The sequence below is a fragment of the Cryptomeria japonica genome, chromosome 7, assembly GCF_030272615.1.
Source record: "Cryptomeria japonica chromosome 7, Sugi_1.0, whole genome shotgun sequence".
Lineage (NCBI taxonomy): Eukaryota > Viridiplantae > Streptophyta > Pinopsida > Cupressales > Cupressaceae > Cryptomeria > Cryptomeria japonica.
The window spans coordinates 652,963,611-652,983,708 of record NC_081411.1 but is presented as its reverse complement, the minus strand read 5'-3'; the positions used below and the strand labels follow the sequence as shown (position 1 = coordinate 652,983,708).

General features: G+C 38.0%; 1 protein-coding gene across 8 annotated transcripts in view; it reads right to left on the bottom strand.

Annotated features, from left to right (window-relative positions):
* Positions 1-10,570: 10,570 nt before the first annotated feature.
* Positions 10,571-20,098, bottom strand: part of LOC131071210 (probable methyltransferase PMT23) — a 220,136-nt gene continuing 210,608 nt past the window's right edge. For 7 of the 8 annotated variants that reach the window (XM_059207664.1, XM_059207662.1, XM_059207660.1 and 4 more), the window contains 2 exons: positions 11,526-11,720; positions 10,571-11,331 (listed from right to left, as the gene is read on the bottom strand). In XM_059207664.1, coding sequence (XP_059063647.1) covers positions 11,112-11,331; positions 11,526-11,720 — 415 coding nt within the window. In that variant the 3' untranslated portion in view covers positions 10,571-11,111. Of the gene's footprint in view, positions 11,332-11,525; positions 11,721-20,098 lie in introns of those variants that run through there. The other variant, XM_059207665.1, reaches the window with a different exon arrangement.

Genomic DNA, 20,098 nt, shown 5'->3' with positions numbered 1-20,098 from the left:
AAAGAGAAAAAAAAATACTTTTCCAACAAACCCTTGGTTTGACAAAGAATGCAAAATGGCAAAGAGAAATCCGTGGGAAGGTGGGACAGTCAAAGAAAGTAAGAAAGCATACAAAAAGTTGATAAGGTGTAAAGAAGAAAAATACATGAACAAACGAAGAATGGAATTGATTTCCCATGGAAAGTAGAACACAAAGAGATTTTGGAAAGAGCTACAACAAAAGATAAGACAAGTAGAAAACAACATCTTAGATTGTCAATGGATTGAGTATGCAAAATTGTTATATGAGTGTTACTAGGATAGACATAGACCCTCGATAATCAAGGAAGTTACTAAACCTTTTATCATTGAGGATATCAATCAAGGAATAAAAGGGTTGGTAGGAGGAAAAGCACATAATATAGATGGGTTGCAAGGAGAGTGCCTAAAATGGGGTATTGTTGGTCTTGCACTTCATATCAAAAACATCTTTAATAAGGTTACTTAAGAAGGTTTTCCTAAAAATTGGACTACCATTGTGATGATTCCTCTTCACAAAAATAGTGAATCAATAATCCATCAAATTACCACACCATAATGGTTAACCCCCTTATGGGAAAACTCTTTGGAAGCATGGTTGAATACAAGATTAGTAGTTGGGAAGAAATAGAAGGAAAAAGAGCTAAGAGGTAGGCTGGTTTTACACTAAAACATTCCACTATTGACCACGGTGTTACTCTTAGGTTCTTGGTTGAAAAAATATGGAGCACCTAGGGTGGTGAGGCCTTTTGTTGTTTTGTATACTTTAGAAAAGCCTTTGACACAGTACCACATGACAAACTATAGAATAGAATGGAAGAATTGATACTCCAAAATGTGCTTAGAGATGCAGTATATAGATTATATGAGCAGGTCAAGGTTAAAATCAAAAGTGTAGATGGAATGTCAAAGTGTTTTGGCAGTGAGGGTTGCCCACTCTCCCCAACCTTATTTGGGTTATACATTGATAAGTTAGAAGGGTGGTTAAATGAGACCAATGGGTAAGGAGTTTAGCTAGCTAAACATGTAATAAAGTTATTGCTATACATTGATGATCTCATCCTAATTGCTAAGACTACTCATGGTCTAAGGAATATTTGAAGGCACTCGAAACCTTTTGTCAAGAAGTTGGGATGTGAGTGAACACTTGCAAAACCAAAGTGATGATCTTCTCTTTTCAGAGAAATAAAATGAAGCAAATTTAATTTCTTTTTGAAGGCAATCCTTTGGAGGTTGTGAATGAGTACAAATATCTTGGGCTTGATTTTCATAACAAGCTTAATTGAGAAACTTGTAGAGTAAAAATAATCCAAGGGGGTTGGAAAGCTTTATATTCTCTACAAAATAAATGTAGGAATGCAAAACTATGGGATTGGAGAACCAATAAAATGCTTTTTGGTTTGTTGGTCACCCCAGTGATTCTCTACGGGTGTGAAATATGGGGCAGTAGCATGCCAAATCCGAAATGGAGGCAAGTAGAAAGAATTAAAAAATCATCTAACAAGCAGCCTCAACAGTAAACCTGTTGTCTCATATGAGATCTTATTAGCAGAAACAAGCACCTTGCCTTTGGAAGCATCAACAATTATTCGATTAGTGAGTTATCTAAAGAAGACTCAGAATATGTAATCACAACATTGGCATAAGATGATCATGGAGGAAGAGCTAACTAGAAGGATTTAAACATGGATGAAACAAAATGACAAATGGATGAAGAAATGGGACATTAATATGAAGGAATGCCCAATCATCAATATTGCGTATCCAACGCAGTCAATATTCTCATATCGCAATCAATTCAAAACGATCATAAAATTGACAAATTTTCACCCAGACCCTTGATTCATTGAAAATTTTTATGATCGAGATCAAGGTTCTGGGTGAAAATTTGTCAATTTTATGATCGATTTATTCGGTTTGATCACCACATTTTCCTACGTACAGAATCAATTTAATAAATTAGTAAATTGCAGAACACTGGTTCAACCCCCCCCCCCCCCCTCTCAGTGTTCATTGATTCCAACATGCAAGAGGTCTACACCAAAAGAGAAAAAAAAAAACTTTTCCAACAAACCCTTGGTTTGACAAAGAATGCAAAATGGCAAAGAGAAATCATTGGGAAGGTGGGACAATCAAAGAAAGTAAGAAAGCATACCAAAAGTTGATAAGGTGTAAAGAAGAAAAATACGTGAACACATGAAGAATGGAATTTAATTCCCATGGAAAGTAGAACCCAAAGAGATTTTGGAAAGAGCTACAACAAAAGAGAAGACAAGTAGAAAACAACATCATAGATTGTCAATGGATTGAATATGCAAAATTGTTATATGATTGTTACCAGGATAAACATAGACCCTTTATAATCAAGGAAGTTACTAAACCTTTTATCATTGAGGATATCAATCAAGGAATAAAAAGGTTGGTAGGAGGAAAAGCATAGGATATAGATGGGTTGCAAGGAGAGTACCTAAAATGGGGCATCGTTGGTCTTGCACTTCATATCAAAAACATCTTTAATAAGGTCACTTAAGAAGGTTTTCCTAAATTAGACTACCAGTGTGGTGATTCCTCTTCACAAAATAGTGATATCAATAATCCATCAAATTACCACACCATAATGGTTAACCCCCTTATGGGAAAAGTCTTTAGAAGCATGGTTGAATGCAAGATTAGTAGTTGGGAAGAAAGAGAAGGAAAAAAGAGCTAAGAGGTAGGTTGATTTTACACTAAAACATTCCACTATTGATCATGGTGTTACTCTTAGGTTCTTGGTTGAAAAAATATGGAGCACCTAGGGCGGTGAGGCCTTTTGTTGTTTTGTATACTTTAGAAAAGCCTTTGACACAGTACCACATGACAAACTATAGAATAGAATGGAAGAATTGAGACTCCAAAATGTGCTTAGAGCTGCAGTATATAGATTATATGAGCAGGTCAAGGTTAAAATCGGAACTGTAGATGGAATGTCAAAGTGTTTTGACAATGAGGGTTGCCCACTCTCCCCAACCTTATTTGGGTTATACATTGATAAGTTAGAAGGGTTGTTAAATGAGACCAATGGGGAAGGAATTTAGCTAGCTAAATATGTAATAAAGTTATTGTTGTATGTTGATGATCTCATCCTAATTGCTAAGACTACTCATGGTCTAAGGAACACTTGAAGGCACTCGAAACCTTTTGTCAAGAAGTTGGGATGCGAGTGAACACTTGCAAAACCAAAGTGATGATCTTCTCTTTATAGAGAAATAAAATGAAGCAAATTCAATTTTTTTTTTAAGGAAATCCCGTGGAGGTTGTGAATGAGTACAAGTATCTTGGGCTTGATTTCCACAACAAGCTTAATTGAGAAACTTGTAGAGTAAAAAGAATCCAAGGGGGTTGGAAAGCTTTATATTCTCTACAAAATAAGTGTAGGAATGCAAAACTATGGGATTTGAGAACCAATAAAATGCTTTTTGGTTTGTTGGTCACCCCAGTGATTCTCTACGGGTGTGCAATATGGGGTAGTAGCATGCCAAATCAGAAATGGAGACAAGTAGAAAGAATTAAAAAACATCTAACAAGCAGCCTCAACATTAAAACTGTTGTCCGGTATGAGATCTTATTAGCAGAAAAAAGCACCTTGCCTTTGGAAGCATCAACAATTATTCGATTAGTGAGTTATCTAAAGAAGACTCAAAATATGTAAACACAACATTGGCCTAAGATGATGATGGAGGAAGAGCTAACTAGAAGGATTTAAACATAGATGAAACAAAATGACAAATGGATGAAGAAATGGGACATTAACATGAAGGAATGTCCAATCTCCAATAAGGAAATAAAAAAGTTTGTGAGGGGAAAATTTAGAAATGACATAAAAAAAGAAAAAAATGAGCGAAAAGAAGAATACTATATCAAAGAGTTTAACCCCATGGGAGATCATAAGTTTAAAACTTACATAGGGGCCAATATTAAATGGAAAGCAAAAATTTTGATAGCCCAACTATAGACAAGTTCTCATCACTTGAGATGTGAAACAGGTAGATGGATGATACCTAAAGAGGAGTGGGAAAAAAGATTGTCTATTTTGCAATGTAGGAGTGACAGAGATGGAATGAAATTTTGTCATGGAATCCTCAACTTATAGTTACATCTGCATAAGCTATGAGGTCATCTTGAAAACTAACAATGTAAGCACATTATTTGAAGATGCAAGGTTGGAAAAAACAAAAAAATTGTTGATCAAGATCCACTTACGAAGAACAGATCTAGAAAGGAAGTTACAACTGCTTAAGGATACGGTGCCCTATTGCTAAGAAGTTTTTGTGTTGTTCCTTGATTCCCATAGACTACTTGGGCCTCATGAACATTATTAAAATCATTCATTCATTCACACAATAGAAATAAAAAGTTGTGCATTGTAGAGCATGAACATGTTGCAGTGTTGCATAAATGCCAAGTGATGTCCCCAAGAAACTATCCAGAGACAGCGATCATCACAATAAACAATAGTCCAAGATGGTAATGCTTACAAGAAACTAACAAATCAACGATTCAAGAGACATTGGACAATAAAACGACATAATTATAACGATTTATAATTCTTTAAGGGACAACGATCAGCAGTTAGTAGAAGCATAATATAATGTAGATTTGTTGAATGATAAAAGACAACACTTATGATACAGCGTTACCATTCAGTTGGACCAATGATTACATTGTTTATAGTTTATACTATAAAACAGTGTCTTCATGAAAATGAATCATTAACATAGACAAGGCCCAAACAGTGTTGTTAAATAGAAGCAAACATTCATGCAGCAATCCACTGTAGTGATTAATATGTTCACTCACTTTTCACTCACAACCAATACGGACAGACAATTGCATCCTTTCAAAGGAGAAACCGATGAATATATAGGGATAGGCTTTCAATAAGAAGGGATGGAAGAAGTTTCTTATCCAATCCGGATCACTCAGTTTGAGCAATTGCCTTTGGCACACATCGGTTGCATAAGGAACAATATCTCTATCAGGAACAGCACCTTTATTCATTGTTGCTAAGTACATAATTTTATATCAGGAACATCAACATATCACTGCAAAGTGTTATCAACATTTACATCATGCACATTCATATTGGTACATCAGACATCACAGCCCATATAGCTTTATAGCCATCTTCACAAAGAGGATCATTGCATAGTTTACATGAGCACATCATGAAGAACAAGGACCAGCTCGCATCTGTAGGTAAATCAAGTCACATAAAGAGCAGAAGACTTCCAAATCAATATTTGTATGCATTTAAGGAACCCAATCAGACAGCCATCATCAAATATTGTGGATTCACATCGAGATATTAGGAGGGGATTTACATCAGTAAATCTAGTGAGGCATTCAAGATTCCTCTGCATATTTTCTCATTTTCAAATTTGAGATAGCAAGTAATCTTATTATTCAATAGACCAAATAATTGTGCATATATTTTATAATTAATACAGAGATAGCAACAATATCAGTTATATTTCATAATTAATATCATTTGCAAAGTAATATCAGCATATAATCAAGATCATCAAGGAAATAAATCTCTTGCAATTGATCTTTGTAAGTTTAATGTCCCTATTTCATAAGCTATTAAATAAGTTGACATTACATGCCATAAGTAAAAGCACACAAGCAATATCAAGGTCGCTTACCAACACAAAAATTTAGCAAGCGAATCTTTGTCAGCAACTGATCAAAATGATATACATGGCCATGTAGTGATACATGTTATAGGGTTGAGAAACCTAGTGTTTCATGTCGATCTTAACTCAAGAACCTTTCGAAACATGGGAAATTGATTTTGTGGGGCCAATCTACCCTCTAATGTGCAATGATGGAGAGTATTTCATTACCACAATCACTAATTAGTTTACCCGTCGAGATGAAGTTGTCTACCAAGAACCATACACAAATATATGTACATTTCATCTTTCAAAACATAACCAACAATTTTGGTTGTCCGATTAGGGTTTATATTCCATTACCAAGATTGTTCAATTTTTATTGTGTGACAAAAGTACATCATACCATCTATATGCCAAAGGTATAATAGAATCTTTCAATAAGATCCTTGGGAATATATGTAAAATTTATGATATTGATATGAAGGATTATAATGAATGTGTGCCAATAGTGTTATAGGCTTACAAAATGACATCCACAAATTCAATTGGGGACACACTATTTAGTTGGTGTATGGAAAAGAAACACACATACTTATAAACAATTTTATAACTAGTATGTGCATGTAGGTGTAGGTGATATGAATGAGAGATGACAAGTTATTATGCATACATATTTTTGAGATTGAGTACCAAGATGAGAAAATAATTCTTGTGCAATGGATCCAATGCATAGAAAAATGAAGGTAGAAGATATGGTGAGATTAGAAAGATGGTGCTCTTATGTGGTAGTGAGTTCCAAAGGCACCCTAGGAATTTGAAAGTGAAGTGGTTGTGACCTTTTATTATTTAGGATATGATAACAAATGTAGCAGTAAGGTTAGAGACACTAGATGGAACTTTCTTGAAAGGCATAACCAATGGAATTCAACTTAAAACTATACTTTAGGAGGTCACACATCGCCTAGTCACCATCTACATAGTAGAAATATGATCTAGGTGACCAACATATATACTATCTATTTGATTTCAATAATGCATTTTATTTCAATAATTCAACTTGATTTCAAAAAAAATCAAGTAGTAGATTTGTAGTTCAACATATTCTCCATTTTTGACAAAACTTATCATAAATTTGTGATACAAGACATATCAAAGGACATAGACATATAAAGATATAGGTGGTTGTGCATTGCACATTAATGCTTATGGTAGTCAATTGCATACCAATGGGTTCCAAGTATACAAGGGACCCATTTGGCACACCACTTGTAAAAAGAAAATAAATAATATGGTAGGTTTTGGATGTTCAAAGATTATTGATTCTAATTGTAGAGTGTGTATACAAGTTTTATCAAATTTCTTACTATGGTTTAGGGGGGGTGCACTATGGTACAAGGTACATAAAGGGTTGGCATGGCATGGCACATTAGTGAAACAATGGGAAAAAGTGCACATGTCCAATTGGATGCGATAGTAGGGATTAGGCTAGCTTGTTTATTGTGACACCTTTCTCGAAGTCAGATTGAATATATACATGTGTGATGGTGAATGCGTAGGTAAGTGTAAGCATTGTCATAGTTTATATGGCAATTTCCTAAAAGTATAATCTAGAGATTTAAATAAAGGTGTATGCCACAAATTATGTTGATATACAAAAAATGATAGTATTTGCATGGTTAGCACATTCTATGTGAGCAATTTGCACATAAATACATAGCTAGTGAAAATACTTTTGCTTGAACTTTTGTTATATCTAGGTTTGCATCAAGTATTCAATGTCGAACTCCTTCAATCCTACTTTCCTTATCTTCTTGAACCAATGTCAACTCAACATCCTTCAAGTGTGGATAATAAATGCTTGCACACAATCACACAAAATGAGATCATAGAAACAACCACGTTTATTTACCAAGTTCACATCATTTGTTCAAAGTGGCCAAGGCAAGGTAGTATGTAGATAAAGCAAAGTAGTACAATCTTCAACAACTCAAGTTTGAGTTTTCATAACTCAGTAAAGATGCAATGGGGTCCATCACTTATCAACAGAGGATCAAGGATTGTGTGCAAGCTTCAAGGGGCTTTGTGTGTGTGCCTTGATAGCCTTTTGCATTAGCCTCCATGAGTCAACAACACTTCACACTATTGCACAAGATTCAACATGTATGTCCTACCCACAAGTCAATGTTTTATTGTGCACCAATGTCCATGACCTCACACACATCATCACATTATGTTGCCACACACCTTCAAGTGTGACAAAATATTGTTGTGTGCCACTTAACAAACATGACAATCAACAAACCTTCACATGTGACATATTTAACAAACAACTTCAATTGTGAGATTTGAATGTTAATCATCAAGGCAGTTGAGTTGCCAAGTACTTGAAGGTCAAGAGACTTGGGACATGAACCATTTCAACTTCTCAACATGTTTATTACCATATTATATATGTATGCATTTGATCCTTCAAAAGGAATGGCAAATTATTGAATAGTCAAAGGCAAGCCAAATTGATGTTTTCACCCCTTTCTAGTGATAAAGATCCATATTCCTAGCCTTGCTATATGTGACATCCATTATACCCTATTCATTTTTGCTCAAATAAAAGTAGCGCATATTTGTTAAATACTTCTACTCTCAATTGTTTATTGAGTTATTGCATATTTTCTATTTCTATGCAATAATCTATAAACCCATCTTTTACTAAGATTTATTGTCTCCCAAACCACCTACAATCAAGATCACCTATCGTATCCACTTGTTATATGGGAGAGAAGAACCAAGCTTAACCGAACTAAATGTAGACTATGTTTGGATAAATTTATGTTTCCATACAAACTAGTGCATCCATTTATTATATGGAAGAGATGACCCAAGTTTACCCAAATTAGTTGTCACCTTGTAGACTATGCTTGGTTAAATCACTTCTAGACTATTATGTCCACTTGTTATTTTGGGCAAGCATTGATCCCTTTAGCACTAGAAAAAAGATAATTAATAGCTAGCCTCTAAGATAAAATTTAAGATCCCATCCTCACATGTGGCTTTCAACATATCCCCTATAATCACCTATAAATTGTCTTCAATTATAAGCTTAGTAATACCCAAGGAATGTGTAATTTTTAGCTTGCCCGCTAGAACTATAATTTCAGTTTTATTATGCATTTCAAGATCCAAGTTCAACAAAAAGGGATAGATACAGAAGCCAAGTGATCATCATAAAAGGTGTTTTCTCCAATGGGGCCTAGATTATATTGAGAAGCATGGTCACATTTGAGCTTAATCTCAATGGTCATTAAAGTCATCTAACATACTCGTCTTTTACTGAATGTACCACCTTTCCCCAAGCGAGATTGTCCTCAATTTGATTATAAGATAAATAATTTTAACTCAAATTCAATTATTATAAACTCAAGGTTTCAAATAATAAATCAATTTCAACTATTCCTCAAGCTTTGACAGGATTTTACAAAAGAGGCTCAAACCATAAGAAAACCAAAACAAAGAGTTCCCTTGACCGCTCCTACAAATATATCTAATCTTGGGTGTACCCAAGTTGCTCTTGGAAGCACCATCAACATATAACAAAGTTGATTGGGAAAAGCAAATTTAAGCATCTCTCTCCAAACTATTTTGGGCACTAATAATCTATTACTAACAAACTTTACCATTCAAACAATTGGGGTCAACAAATTTACACAACAAAATTTACAGGCATATTTTATTTTTTATTCAACTTGATCTTTTAGCAATAATGCAAATATCATGTTTAGAATGTTTATTGAAATGAAAAAGTCGTTTGATAGTATTTGTAATGACTGATTTTATTTTTGATATTCATATATCAGAAAGCAACTCATGGTGAATGGGGAAACTTATAATCAGAAATGAATAATAAAATAAACTGTGAGTTTTTTTGAGACTAAAAACTAATAAGTGAAAAACGATTTTGTTTGCATATAGAATATATGAAAGCAACTCATGATGACATGGGAAGACTTAAAATCAGAAATGAATAAAAAAATAAAATTGTGAATTTTTCGAAAGTGCAAACCAGTGTTCCACAGAAACGCGTTTCCCCCTCCATGCCCAAGTCCCCCGTCCCCGAAACCCATCCCCAAAACTTTGTCCCCCGTTCCCGAATCCCGTCCCCGCGTCCCCCATCCCGTCCCCAACGGCCGTGGAACACTGGTGAAAACTAATCAGTTAAAAACAATACATGAAAGCAACTCATGGTGACATGAGAAAACTTACAATCACAACCGATTATCATTCATTTCAGGCATTCCACGAAGGTTGAGAAACTTAAACTAGTATCCTAAACTAGGAGATCGATAGCAGGGTAGTGTGAAGTCCTAGACTAGAAACCTAGTGGTTCCTAGAAACAAGACTGAGGCCTTTATCCAAAAAATTCCATCGTGCCTTCAAAAATAACGAGGGTAACTTAAACTTAGCACCTTACAAGCATATAACTCAATGCATTCCCCAACAACTTTCTAGTGTGTTATATTTCCCTCAATTGGACTGAGTAACAATAACCAATTAATTGGAACAGACATGTTTATTTCAGAATGGATTAAAAGTTATAATGATGAGTTTCGACTCTTTATCAAATTTTGTTTGGTACCTTAGAAGGAAAACCAGTAATTTCAGGTGTCTTTTCACAAGTGAACATGATATTCTTTTTTAGTTAATTTAGCCAAGTATATAATCACATTACTTCTTAATAGCATTAAGCAGCAAGTTATATACAAATTAGTGGCGTCTCGAATTCAAATTTTCTAGAGAATCTAACTTCTAAAACAATGGGCATGCTCTATAAAAGAACGTAATGCACTATACTTGGGAATTTCAGTAATGCTCAAATGCATTAAACTATGTCCAATAACAGGTAAGCTAACATAATTGCTCATATTTCACATTATAGAGATCTACAATTGACCCAAATAAATTCTGGAATAGATCACAAATACATCTCAAATCAGCACGCTTATGTAGTGCAAAATTTTTGAGTGGCAATGGGTGGATATTTTCAGTCTATGAACCATTAAAAAATACTCTACTCAATTTTTTAAGAGTTGAAGATAGTTTTACATATGGAGATGGCGGAAGCCAATGGCCCAATGGGTTGTATGGATGCCCAAGACTGACATAGTCTGTGGATGAATTTTAACAAAATAGCTTAGATAGTGGTGTGATTTGCATCTCTTACAATGCATGATCGTCCACCTAGATTTTCTAACCATAGAATCTGGCATTATGTGCATCAGAGGCCCCATGTTCTCATGTTCGCTGCATCATCCATTGCATACAATCTTGTCATACTATTCCACAATTATGAACTGAATTCTATTATTTTAGCAGCATGCATCTTATATTACATTGTAAATCAATGAGGATATATGAAAGAATGTGGATGGCCTTCTTCGAGAATTATAAGAGGACATGAGGGCCTTTCTCAGGACGCCATTGATCTTTTTGGGCTACAATAAGCTTCTTATTTTCCTCTGTGATTTTAGTATATGTTCGCCATTTCAGAGAGCGCATTACTGGCAATAACTTCTCCACTGTTGGTAATGTGTCATGAATTATAACCCATCCTTGTGGCCTCAATATTCTATCCATTTCTATAATTATATCCACCATATTACACCTGCAATAATACAACCATCATCAAGGATAATAGATATTCTCATAAGTAATTTTAATAATGAGTGCATGTAGCAACTGCCTTTGCCTTGTATAAATCATGGAAAATTTTGCCCTCAATTTTCTTCACTAATTTTTATGAGGGTTTGTTCTCTCTATTGTAAATTAATGGCACAATGAGAAAGGAAGATGACTTACTTAAAAGCCAAATTACTAAAAAGATGATCTGCATGCAAAAGATCATATGTTCGTGGATAAGTATTGAAGGATTCACACCAATCATGATAAACCCCAACAAGGCCTCTATCAAATATTACAGGTAGTGTATCTGGGCCATCAGTCGGAACAACATTCATCACCCAAACAGGTTCATCTACAAGAGCTGCAGCAAACCTGAAAAATAAAAGACAAAAAATCCAAAGGGATCTCAATATGCTTATTTCAGAAAAGAAACCAAAATTAGATCTATGTAATGAACGTATCTTTGTATGCTTGAAGTTTTATCCAGTCCATACATATTAATACTTGAGCCATTTGTTCTTCTTATGGAATTTCTCGTTCTGCTTTATTGATTTATTTTGATGGCCTTTTGAAAGAACCAAATTTAATTCACAATACATCAAGGCTTCTTTGTACTATTTGTGGAAGTAACACAAATCTAAAAAAGATAATGTACAAGTGGTTTTTAGTTTCTGTTGAAATAGTATGAAGCCTAATACAGATCATTTGAACTGGATACCATCGCAAACAGCAAAATATATTACACTGACTATGCTATTACTTGCACACAAACCCCCCAGCATTAGTAGTTGAAACCCACCCAAGTCTTATGACATACATCTCCGTGAAGGCATCATTAATCAAACAAATGTTTTTACAATTATCGAAGATAAATTTTAACTCAATGCATTGCCTTCTAGAGATGGCTAACAGACACCTAACCCAAACATACAACTTATGTGCATCTTTGAAGGGACAAACTCTCATGTGAAACCACACTCTGAGATTTTGCCAAGATCTAGAGGCAATGGAAAGCACAAATAAGAGAGAACAAAATAGATGATAGGAATAAACTGTATTCTATCAAGATGCAAAATGTGATCAACTGGATCATCAATCGTTACATTCAATGAATATGAGCCTGCTTATATAGGCAAGGCTAATGGATATGTGAGCACACAAACATGACATGTGGCTCAATAAGAAACAAGGGTAGGTAGGAAATAGGTGTGGGTAGGTAGGAGAAACAATAAAATATTCCACATGAGGTGGATCACCCACCGAAGGTGGAATTATCACTTCACGATAAGTGGATATGATAAAGTAGTAACAAGATCAACACCATAAAAGGTGGAAATTCTCCTACACACACTATCCCAATGTGGCACAAACACCCAAGTGTCTCATACCCAAACTACTATTAAATGCATGTACCTAAGTAAACTTAAGTGTATGTAATAATATCCATGATGAATAATTATTTACACCAACACACACAAACTCCAACATATGGGGGCTATTTATAGGCATCATCAAGTTGATCAATCATATACATCTAGAAGACAATATCAACTTTAAAGGCTCTACAAGCTTCTCAAGTGCTTTCATTATCAACATCTGATGATTTACAGTTGTCTACTCCCTAGTAGGATGGCTTTATACATATCACTCAAGAAATCAATATAGTATGGGGTCATAATATGCATCCCAAGAACAATCCAGCAGACAGCATACTTAATTGAATGAAAACTAATGTGTTACAGATACAATAAGTTTGTCTTTTTATCAACAATGATCAGAGTACCCTAGAAAAAAAATTAAAACCAGGAAATAAACTTAGTAACAAAGAACAATGTTATTTAAGAACATAAAGAACATGAAATGTAGAAATATAAATCAGTATTCCCTTATCTGACAGTTATGTACACAAATCCATGAAAATATGTTTGAAGATTGGGACAAATACTTTGCAAATCTAGACTCATTTACTACATTTTCATATATCTCCAGTCAAAAGAGTTGAAGAGAAACTGTTTTGGAAGGCAAAATAGTTCGTCTTCAACTATTTCAAATCCTTGGTACTCTTTCCAGCATTGACACTATCAATCCAAGAGGAAGTTTGTCTAAAAAAACTTGGAAAAATACCTGAAAAAGAAAAATAAGACACCTTGGCTGGGATGCAATTGCTTCACCATTGATCACAATTGGAAACCATTTAATCCAAAGGTAAGCTTAGGTCATTCTCTACAGCAACTAGGATGGTTTTCTTATGCATACATTTTGGCTGGTAAAGTTTCAGTCTGCAAATAATGCTCTGAAGGGCCCTGAAATTGCAGAAGGAAATTATTGAAAATCTGAGACCTTTAGATAGCCAATAATTTATGTTTTGATCAGTTTTATGTTGTGGCAGGTCCTCTCCATATTCAGTGGATGACTTGTCACATGGATTTTCAGATACTCAGCTAGCCTGTTTTATTTTCCATTTTTAGATTTTCCTTTCCTTTCCGAAATAGCTATAAAGGACTTGTCATCCAAATGCTAAAATCAGAGTGCTGTCTTAGCAAGACATCTCATTGCAAAAATTGCTGCCAGGTTGTACATAGCTTTCATCTCAATAATCTTTTTGTTTAAATTGCAACAATGCTCCTCTTTTCTTTCTGTATAGCTGCTTTAACTTCATTTACATTTTAACACATTAGATTTAGCAATTTAGTTGGTGGTTTAGAAGACTGCCAACTAGCTCGAGATCAGGAGTATCAAAAACGGTTTGTCAAATGTTTGTACATCCTATCAAATGAAGTCAGACTAAAGGAAGTACAGTCCTAAGACATCCAGCCCTTCAAATTATCTTCTTTGTCAGTTCAAACAAACACAAATGACAAAAAAAGGGAAGCAGATGATCTTTCAAAATATTGCTCAAGGAAACCCTTGACAAGCAAAGGAGGGAATAGATAGAGGTACTTGCTGTCTTTTCACAAGATGTGCCTACGCATCCAGCTCTTTATTAAGAAGATCCTCAAAGGTCTGATCCCCTTAAAGATGCAAGCAAATTTTGACGATCATCTTTTTCAATGCAAAAATGATAATGTACTAGACAAGTGGCTTGACTAATTGGAATCACAAATTTTCCTATAAATATTTTCTCTGACAATAAAATAGTCACATTTGAACTTTTCAAAATTGCTTTCCACATCAAAGAAATCATACATTTTCCTATAAATATTTTTTCTGACAATAAAATGGTCATATTCGCATTTTTCAAAGTTGCTTTCCACATTAAAAATGCTAGGAATCATATTGTTTTGAAAACAGCCAAGAGGAGAATTAAAGCAAGGATCAGTTAACAGTCCTACAAAAAGCCATGATAACTAGTACAAGAAGTTGCAACAATTGCCCTAGGGACAAGATTATACCAACGCAAATGTTGGTATATGTGATAACGAGGGATACCGAGTTTTCATATACCGTAGTAGCTTGCAGTTCTACATCCAAGGAGAAATTACTGCAGGCACAGTGGAAGAAATCTATTGGTATGCAGTCAAGATTGACAAAAAGTTCAAAGGTAATGGAGGAAGAGAAATTACTTCTGGCAACAAATCACAGCCAAAGAAAGACAAGGGTGTCATCAAATCAGATTGTAGACTAACATAACAAAAATTCCCAATACCAAAACCTTCAACAAAAGCCTCTCCTTTCAAGAAATTCTCTCCAAATAGAAACTTGATGGTCAAGGATGTCATGTCCCCCTTTCAAAATTAAAAAAATTAATTAAGGACCCATAGCCTATTCCTTTTTTCTCAGAGGCTAAGGGATAACTAAGGAAAAAAAATTAATAATAATATTTTAAGTTGGGTCCATGCACTTTATTCCAAAGCAACTTAAATATTATTACTACTTTAATAAAGTGGACATCTAAATAATACATTGTTAGGGGTAAATACGTATGTTAGTACGAATAATAATTATAAGTGTGTTTATGTTTTGCTGTTGCCGAGAGGTTCCTGTCGGGTAGTTGGGAGTTGGTGACAGTTGGCATCTTGGCCAACCGTCGGGTCTATATATTGTTGGGTTGGAACCTCGGCAGGGGGATCATGTATGAACAATTCTGGACATTGGAATAAAGATATAACTTTTTGGTCTATCTATTATCATTGGCATCAAATGTTGTAAGGTACATTGTTCTGTTCCATGAATGCTTGGTATGTGCAAGGAATACTGTGTTAACTGATTATCCACCAACTATACATTTAGGACTAAACATTTTGGCGCCATTGCCTAGACGAACCTGGACATAACTATGGCGGCAGGCGGAAGCAATTAATGGGCCGGCCGTTCGACCAGAAATTAATTGTCGTTGACAACGACACGTACGAGGAGAATACCGCGGAAGAGGAACAAGAGGATTAGTTGACGGCAAACTTGCTAGAGTTGTGGGACGTGTCAGTCACGCAGTACGTGCAGCGGGAGGCTCAAGAGAGAGCCGTCTCGGAAGGCACGATACGTGGTGAACTCACCGTCAGCACCCCCGTCTTTGACCTCCTCGAAAGCATTCCAAGGTTACTTGCCAGAAACTTGATTGCATGACAAAACCAAAGAGAAGAAATAGCAAAGGAACTTCGGCGGCAACAAGTCCTCCGACGGTACGAGGAACGGAGACGTAGGGAGGAAGAGGAGAGGGAGGCCAGTCAGCGCCATACCTCTGGCACTTGATGCCCCTACGGCCGAACAAAGACAGACGTACCACTGCTACTGAAGGAGTAAACGAGGGAACTGTACGACGATCCCTCCGCATAAAAGAACAGGCTAACAGGAGACAGCGACTAAGAGAGGTTGCCGACTCAAGGAGTCCGGAGAAACACAACAAAAGTTAGAGTGTGAGTTGGAGTCGTAGTCGGGAGAGGCAAAAACCGTGTACGTGGAAGGAGTTGGCCAAGGTCACCAAGAACTTGCCACTTCCAGACGTAGCGGAGGAAGATCTCGCCGACCGGGCCCCACACTCGACGTCAAGTGGAGAAGACTCCGGAACCGAATCACAAAGCTCCCAATCGGAATCTTTCGAACAAGGAGAGAAGGCGGTACGAGACCTGCACGAGGAAATCGCCACTATTTTCGAAGCAACGTTGTCCGGTATTCAAAACTTGTCCTTGTCAGAAGGCATCAAAATAGGAAGATTGGATCCGGAAACCCCGGGAAGGAGGGACTATAGAAGTGAAGGTGACCAAAGCTCGGTTGGCAGGGACCCAACTAGACTAGGAGCGTACGGCACCACCCAGACACACAATACCTTCCCGGCATATAGCCATTTCCAGGCACTACATAAAACCGCACAGAAAAGAAGGATGGCACACACCCCGGAGAAACAAAAACTTCCAAGATTCATGGGCGACGGATCAAAGGATCCCGTACGGCATTGCAAGACATGCGTCACCATCTGGGAAGCAAATGGCCAGGACGACCGGGACTATTGGGTGAAGGCATTTCCAACCACTTTGCGAGGAATAGCTATTGACTAGTACACAGACCTTGATGCTCAGCATAAAACATCCTGGAGCAATCTGAAGAAGGCCTTCGAGGAAGAATTCAAACTCCTACAGGACGACAACGAGATTGTGGCGGAAATTTACAACACCAAACAAGGAAAAAACGAAATCGTACACGCTTATAACAGACGACTGAGGGAACTACTGAACAAAATGGAGAACCAGCCGACAGATGGCCTCAAGAAGCGGTGGTTCGTGGAAGGATTGGTACCATCCCTGAGAAGGATGATGAAAGTAGTACCTCCGCCATCGTATGATGAAGCATACAATCGTGCCATGGATATTGAAAGTGAAAACAAGACATCCCGGGGGAAGTGACAGAGCAGCGATGGTGACCTTACAAACGACGACAACGACGAAGGATCAAAAACAGTGCAAGCACTCTGCAAGGATATGATAAGGATGATGGAGGAGTTAAAAGGGGACAAAGAAAGTAGTAGGGAAGGGAAAAAACTATGGTGTACTGACTGCAAGACCGAAGGGCACACTAAAGGAGGGTGTCCCCGTAAAGCCTTTTGTGACATCTACCAAATAACACCAAGGAATGCCCGTACAACTTGAAGGCACAGAGTACACAAGTGCTCTACGCCCAGCTCGACCAAACCACGCCACCAGCAACACCTCCAAGGCCAACAACAAACCCTGACGCCTCACCCGGAGGGTACAGAAACAATCGGCGGGGGAACAACAGATCTAATAATAACACACCAAGGAGCAGAATTCAATACGATGGGAAGGGATGACCCATGATTCAATGCAGGAAGTGCAACAAATGGGGTCACTTTGCCCAAGAATGCCAAAATGGAGGTGATGGAGGAAGTTTATTGTGTAGATGGTGCGGTCCAGGGAATCACGAGGACATAGATTGTCCAAAGCAAAAAGGGGTGAACATGCTCGATGTAGAGGGATCAAAGGAAGACGTACTGGCAATCACAAGGTTGCAAAGCAAGAAAGCCATGTACCCCGACCCTCGCACAAAAAAAGAAAGACTTCAGGAGGCAAGGGTAGATATCCAGCGGGCGATGGCTGAAGAGCAAAGGGCTTCGCACCTGGCCGCCGATATGCCGACCTGGCAGGAACCAAAAAAAACTATCATCAAGTAGATGTTACAAACCATAGTACCCGTACAGGTGTACGACCTTCTGCAGACCATGCCACAGATACGGATGGCTTTGACAAATATAACCATGGACACTACCCCTAGACAGGAACACCAAACAGTGGCGGACCCATGTAGTACGGACCTAGTGAAGGAATCTAGTACGGACGCCATGAATCCTATGCTACTCGTGGTGGGCGCTGGACGGAAACCAACAGTAGTAGAGATGGATATAATGGGGCAGAAGCTTACTAACACCATTGTTGATGGCGGGTCCGGAGTCAACGTACTACCGGAGGGTACCTGGCGAAGCCTGGGCAAGCCTACCCTCTGGCCACCAACCTTCCACCTGGTCGATGCCGACCAACATGGCATCAAACCCCTCGGCACCCTCATGGCACAAAAGGTGGTAATCGGGACGCAGCAGTTTCTCCTAGATTTTGTAGTCATCTCGCTGGAAAGGAAAGCGTACGACGCTCTTCTAGGAAGGGGGTGGCTGATCATGGCTAAAGCTAATCATAACTGGAAAAGAAATACGCTCTCAATCGAGAGTGACGGTTATAAGTATGTAATTGATCTCAGGAACCAGTCCGTCAGCGAGGAGCTCGCGTCATCACTCCGATTCCAATCGATGGGAGTGGGGCTCTGAAGGAGGCAGAGGCGGAAAAGAGCCCGACGAAGGAGTACTGGAATTAGACGGGTTTTCGGAGGATGGAGCCAGTTTGATGGCAGGACTTTTTCATTGGCAAATGAAGGACTATGAGGTCTTCCACCCGAAATGTCATATGCTACAAATATGTGAGTTAGGAGAAGCAAGCGCGGGGATGGAGGAACAATCCTTTCCCCTAGAGTATGGTAGATATCAAGAAGGAATGGCAAGAGTGGATGACATGCCAACACACCAGTTTGAAAGGGATAAACCCATCAAGTACGAGGAATGAGATGTGGAGAAGATTAATCTAGGCAACGAAGTAGTACCTCAGATGATACTGGTAGGAGATGACTAGAACCCGGTATTGAAGGTAGTAGCCTTCAAGATATTTCTGGAATATAAAGATGTCTTCGCCTGGACCTACAAAGACTTGAAAGGAGTACTGCTGGAGCTATGCGTGCATCGCATAACCCTTGTACCAGGAGCCCAACCGGTACGAAGGAGGCCGTATAGGATGAACAAAAACTACGCAGCCAGAGTCAATGAGGAGATCAACAAAATGCTAGAAGCAGGGATTATATTCAAAGTGGAGACAAGTGACTGGGTCTCCCCAATAGTCATCTCCCTTAAAAAAGAAGCTAATCAGATAAGGATATGTGTGGATTTCAGGTACCTAAATGCAGTAACCATAAAGGATCCATTTCCGATCCCATTCACTGACAGTATCCTGGAAGAAGTCACCGGGCATGAGATGTACACGTTCCTGGATGGGTTCTCCGGGTACAACCAGATAAGTATCACGAAGGAGGATAAGCTGAAGACCACATTCGTGGTGGAGGAAGGAGTGTACGCCTATAACCGCATGCCCTTCGGGCTATGCAACGCGCTCGCCACCTTCCAACGAATAATTCTGCACATTTTTGACAAGACGTCAGTAGGAAATTTCAAAGTATTCCTGGATGACTGGTCGATTTTCAGCGACCAGGACACCCATTTGAAGGCTTTGGGAGAGTGCATGGAAAGATGTTGGAGGGCTAAGCTAGCCCTGAACCCAAAGAAGTGCAGATTCATGGTACCACAGGGGAAACTACTGGGCCACATCGTCTGTAAGGAAGGATTGAAGACACACCTAGACAAGATAGGAGTAATTGTCAACATGGAAAGTCCAGCAAACGTAACAGGGGTGAAATCATTCCTCGGCCACGTGGGCTACTACCAGAGGTTCATCAAGGGCTTTGCGCAGCTGTCGTGACCATTAGATAAATTGACAAGGAAGGGAGAGCTGTTTGTATGGGGTACAAAGCAAGAAGAAGCTTTCATGGAATTGAAGGACCGACTAGTGAGTGCACCGATATTGGTATACCCAGACTGGAACAAAGAATTTCACGTGCACGTGGATGCCTCCAACTTTGCAATTGGTGCTACCCTCGCACAAGTAGGGGCACAAGGACTAGACCATTCTATCTTCTTTGCAAGTCGA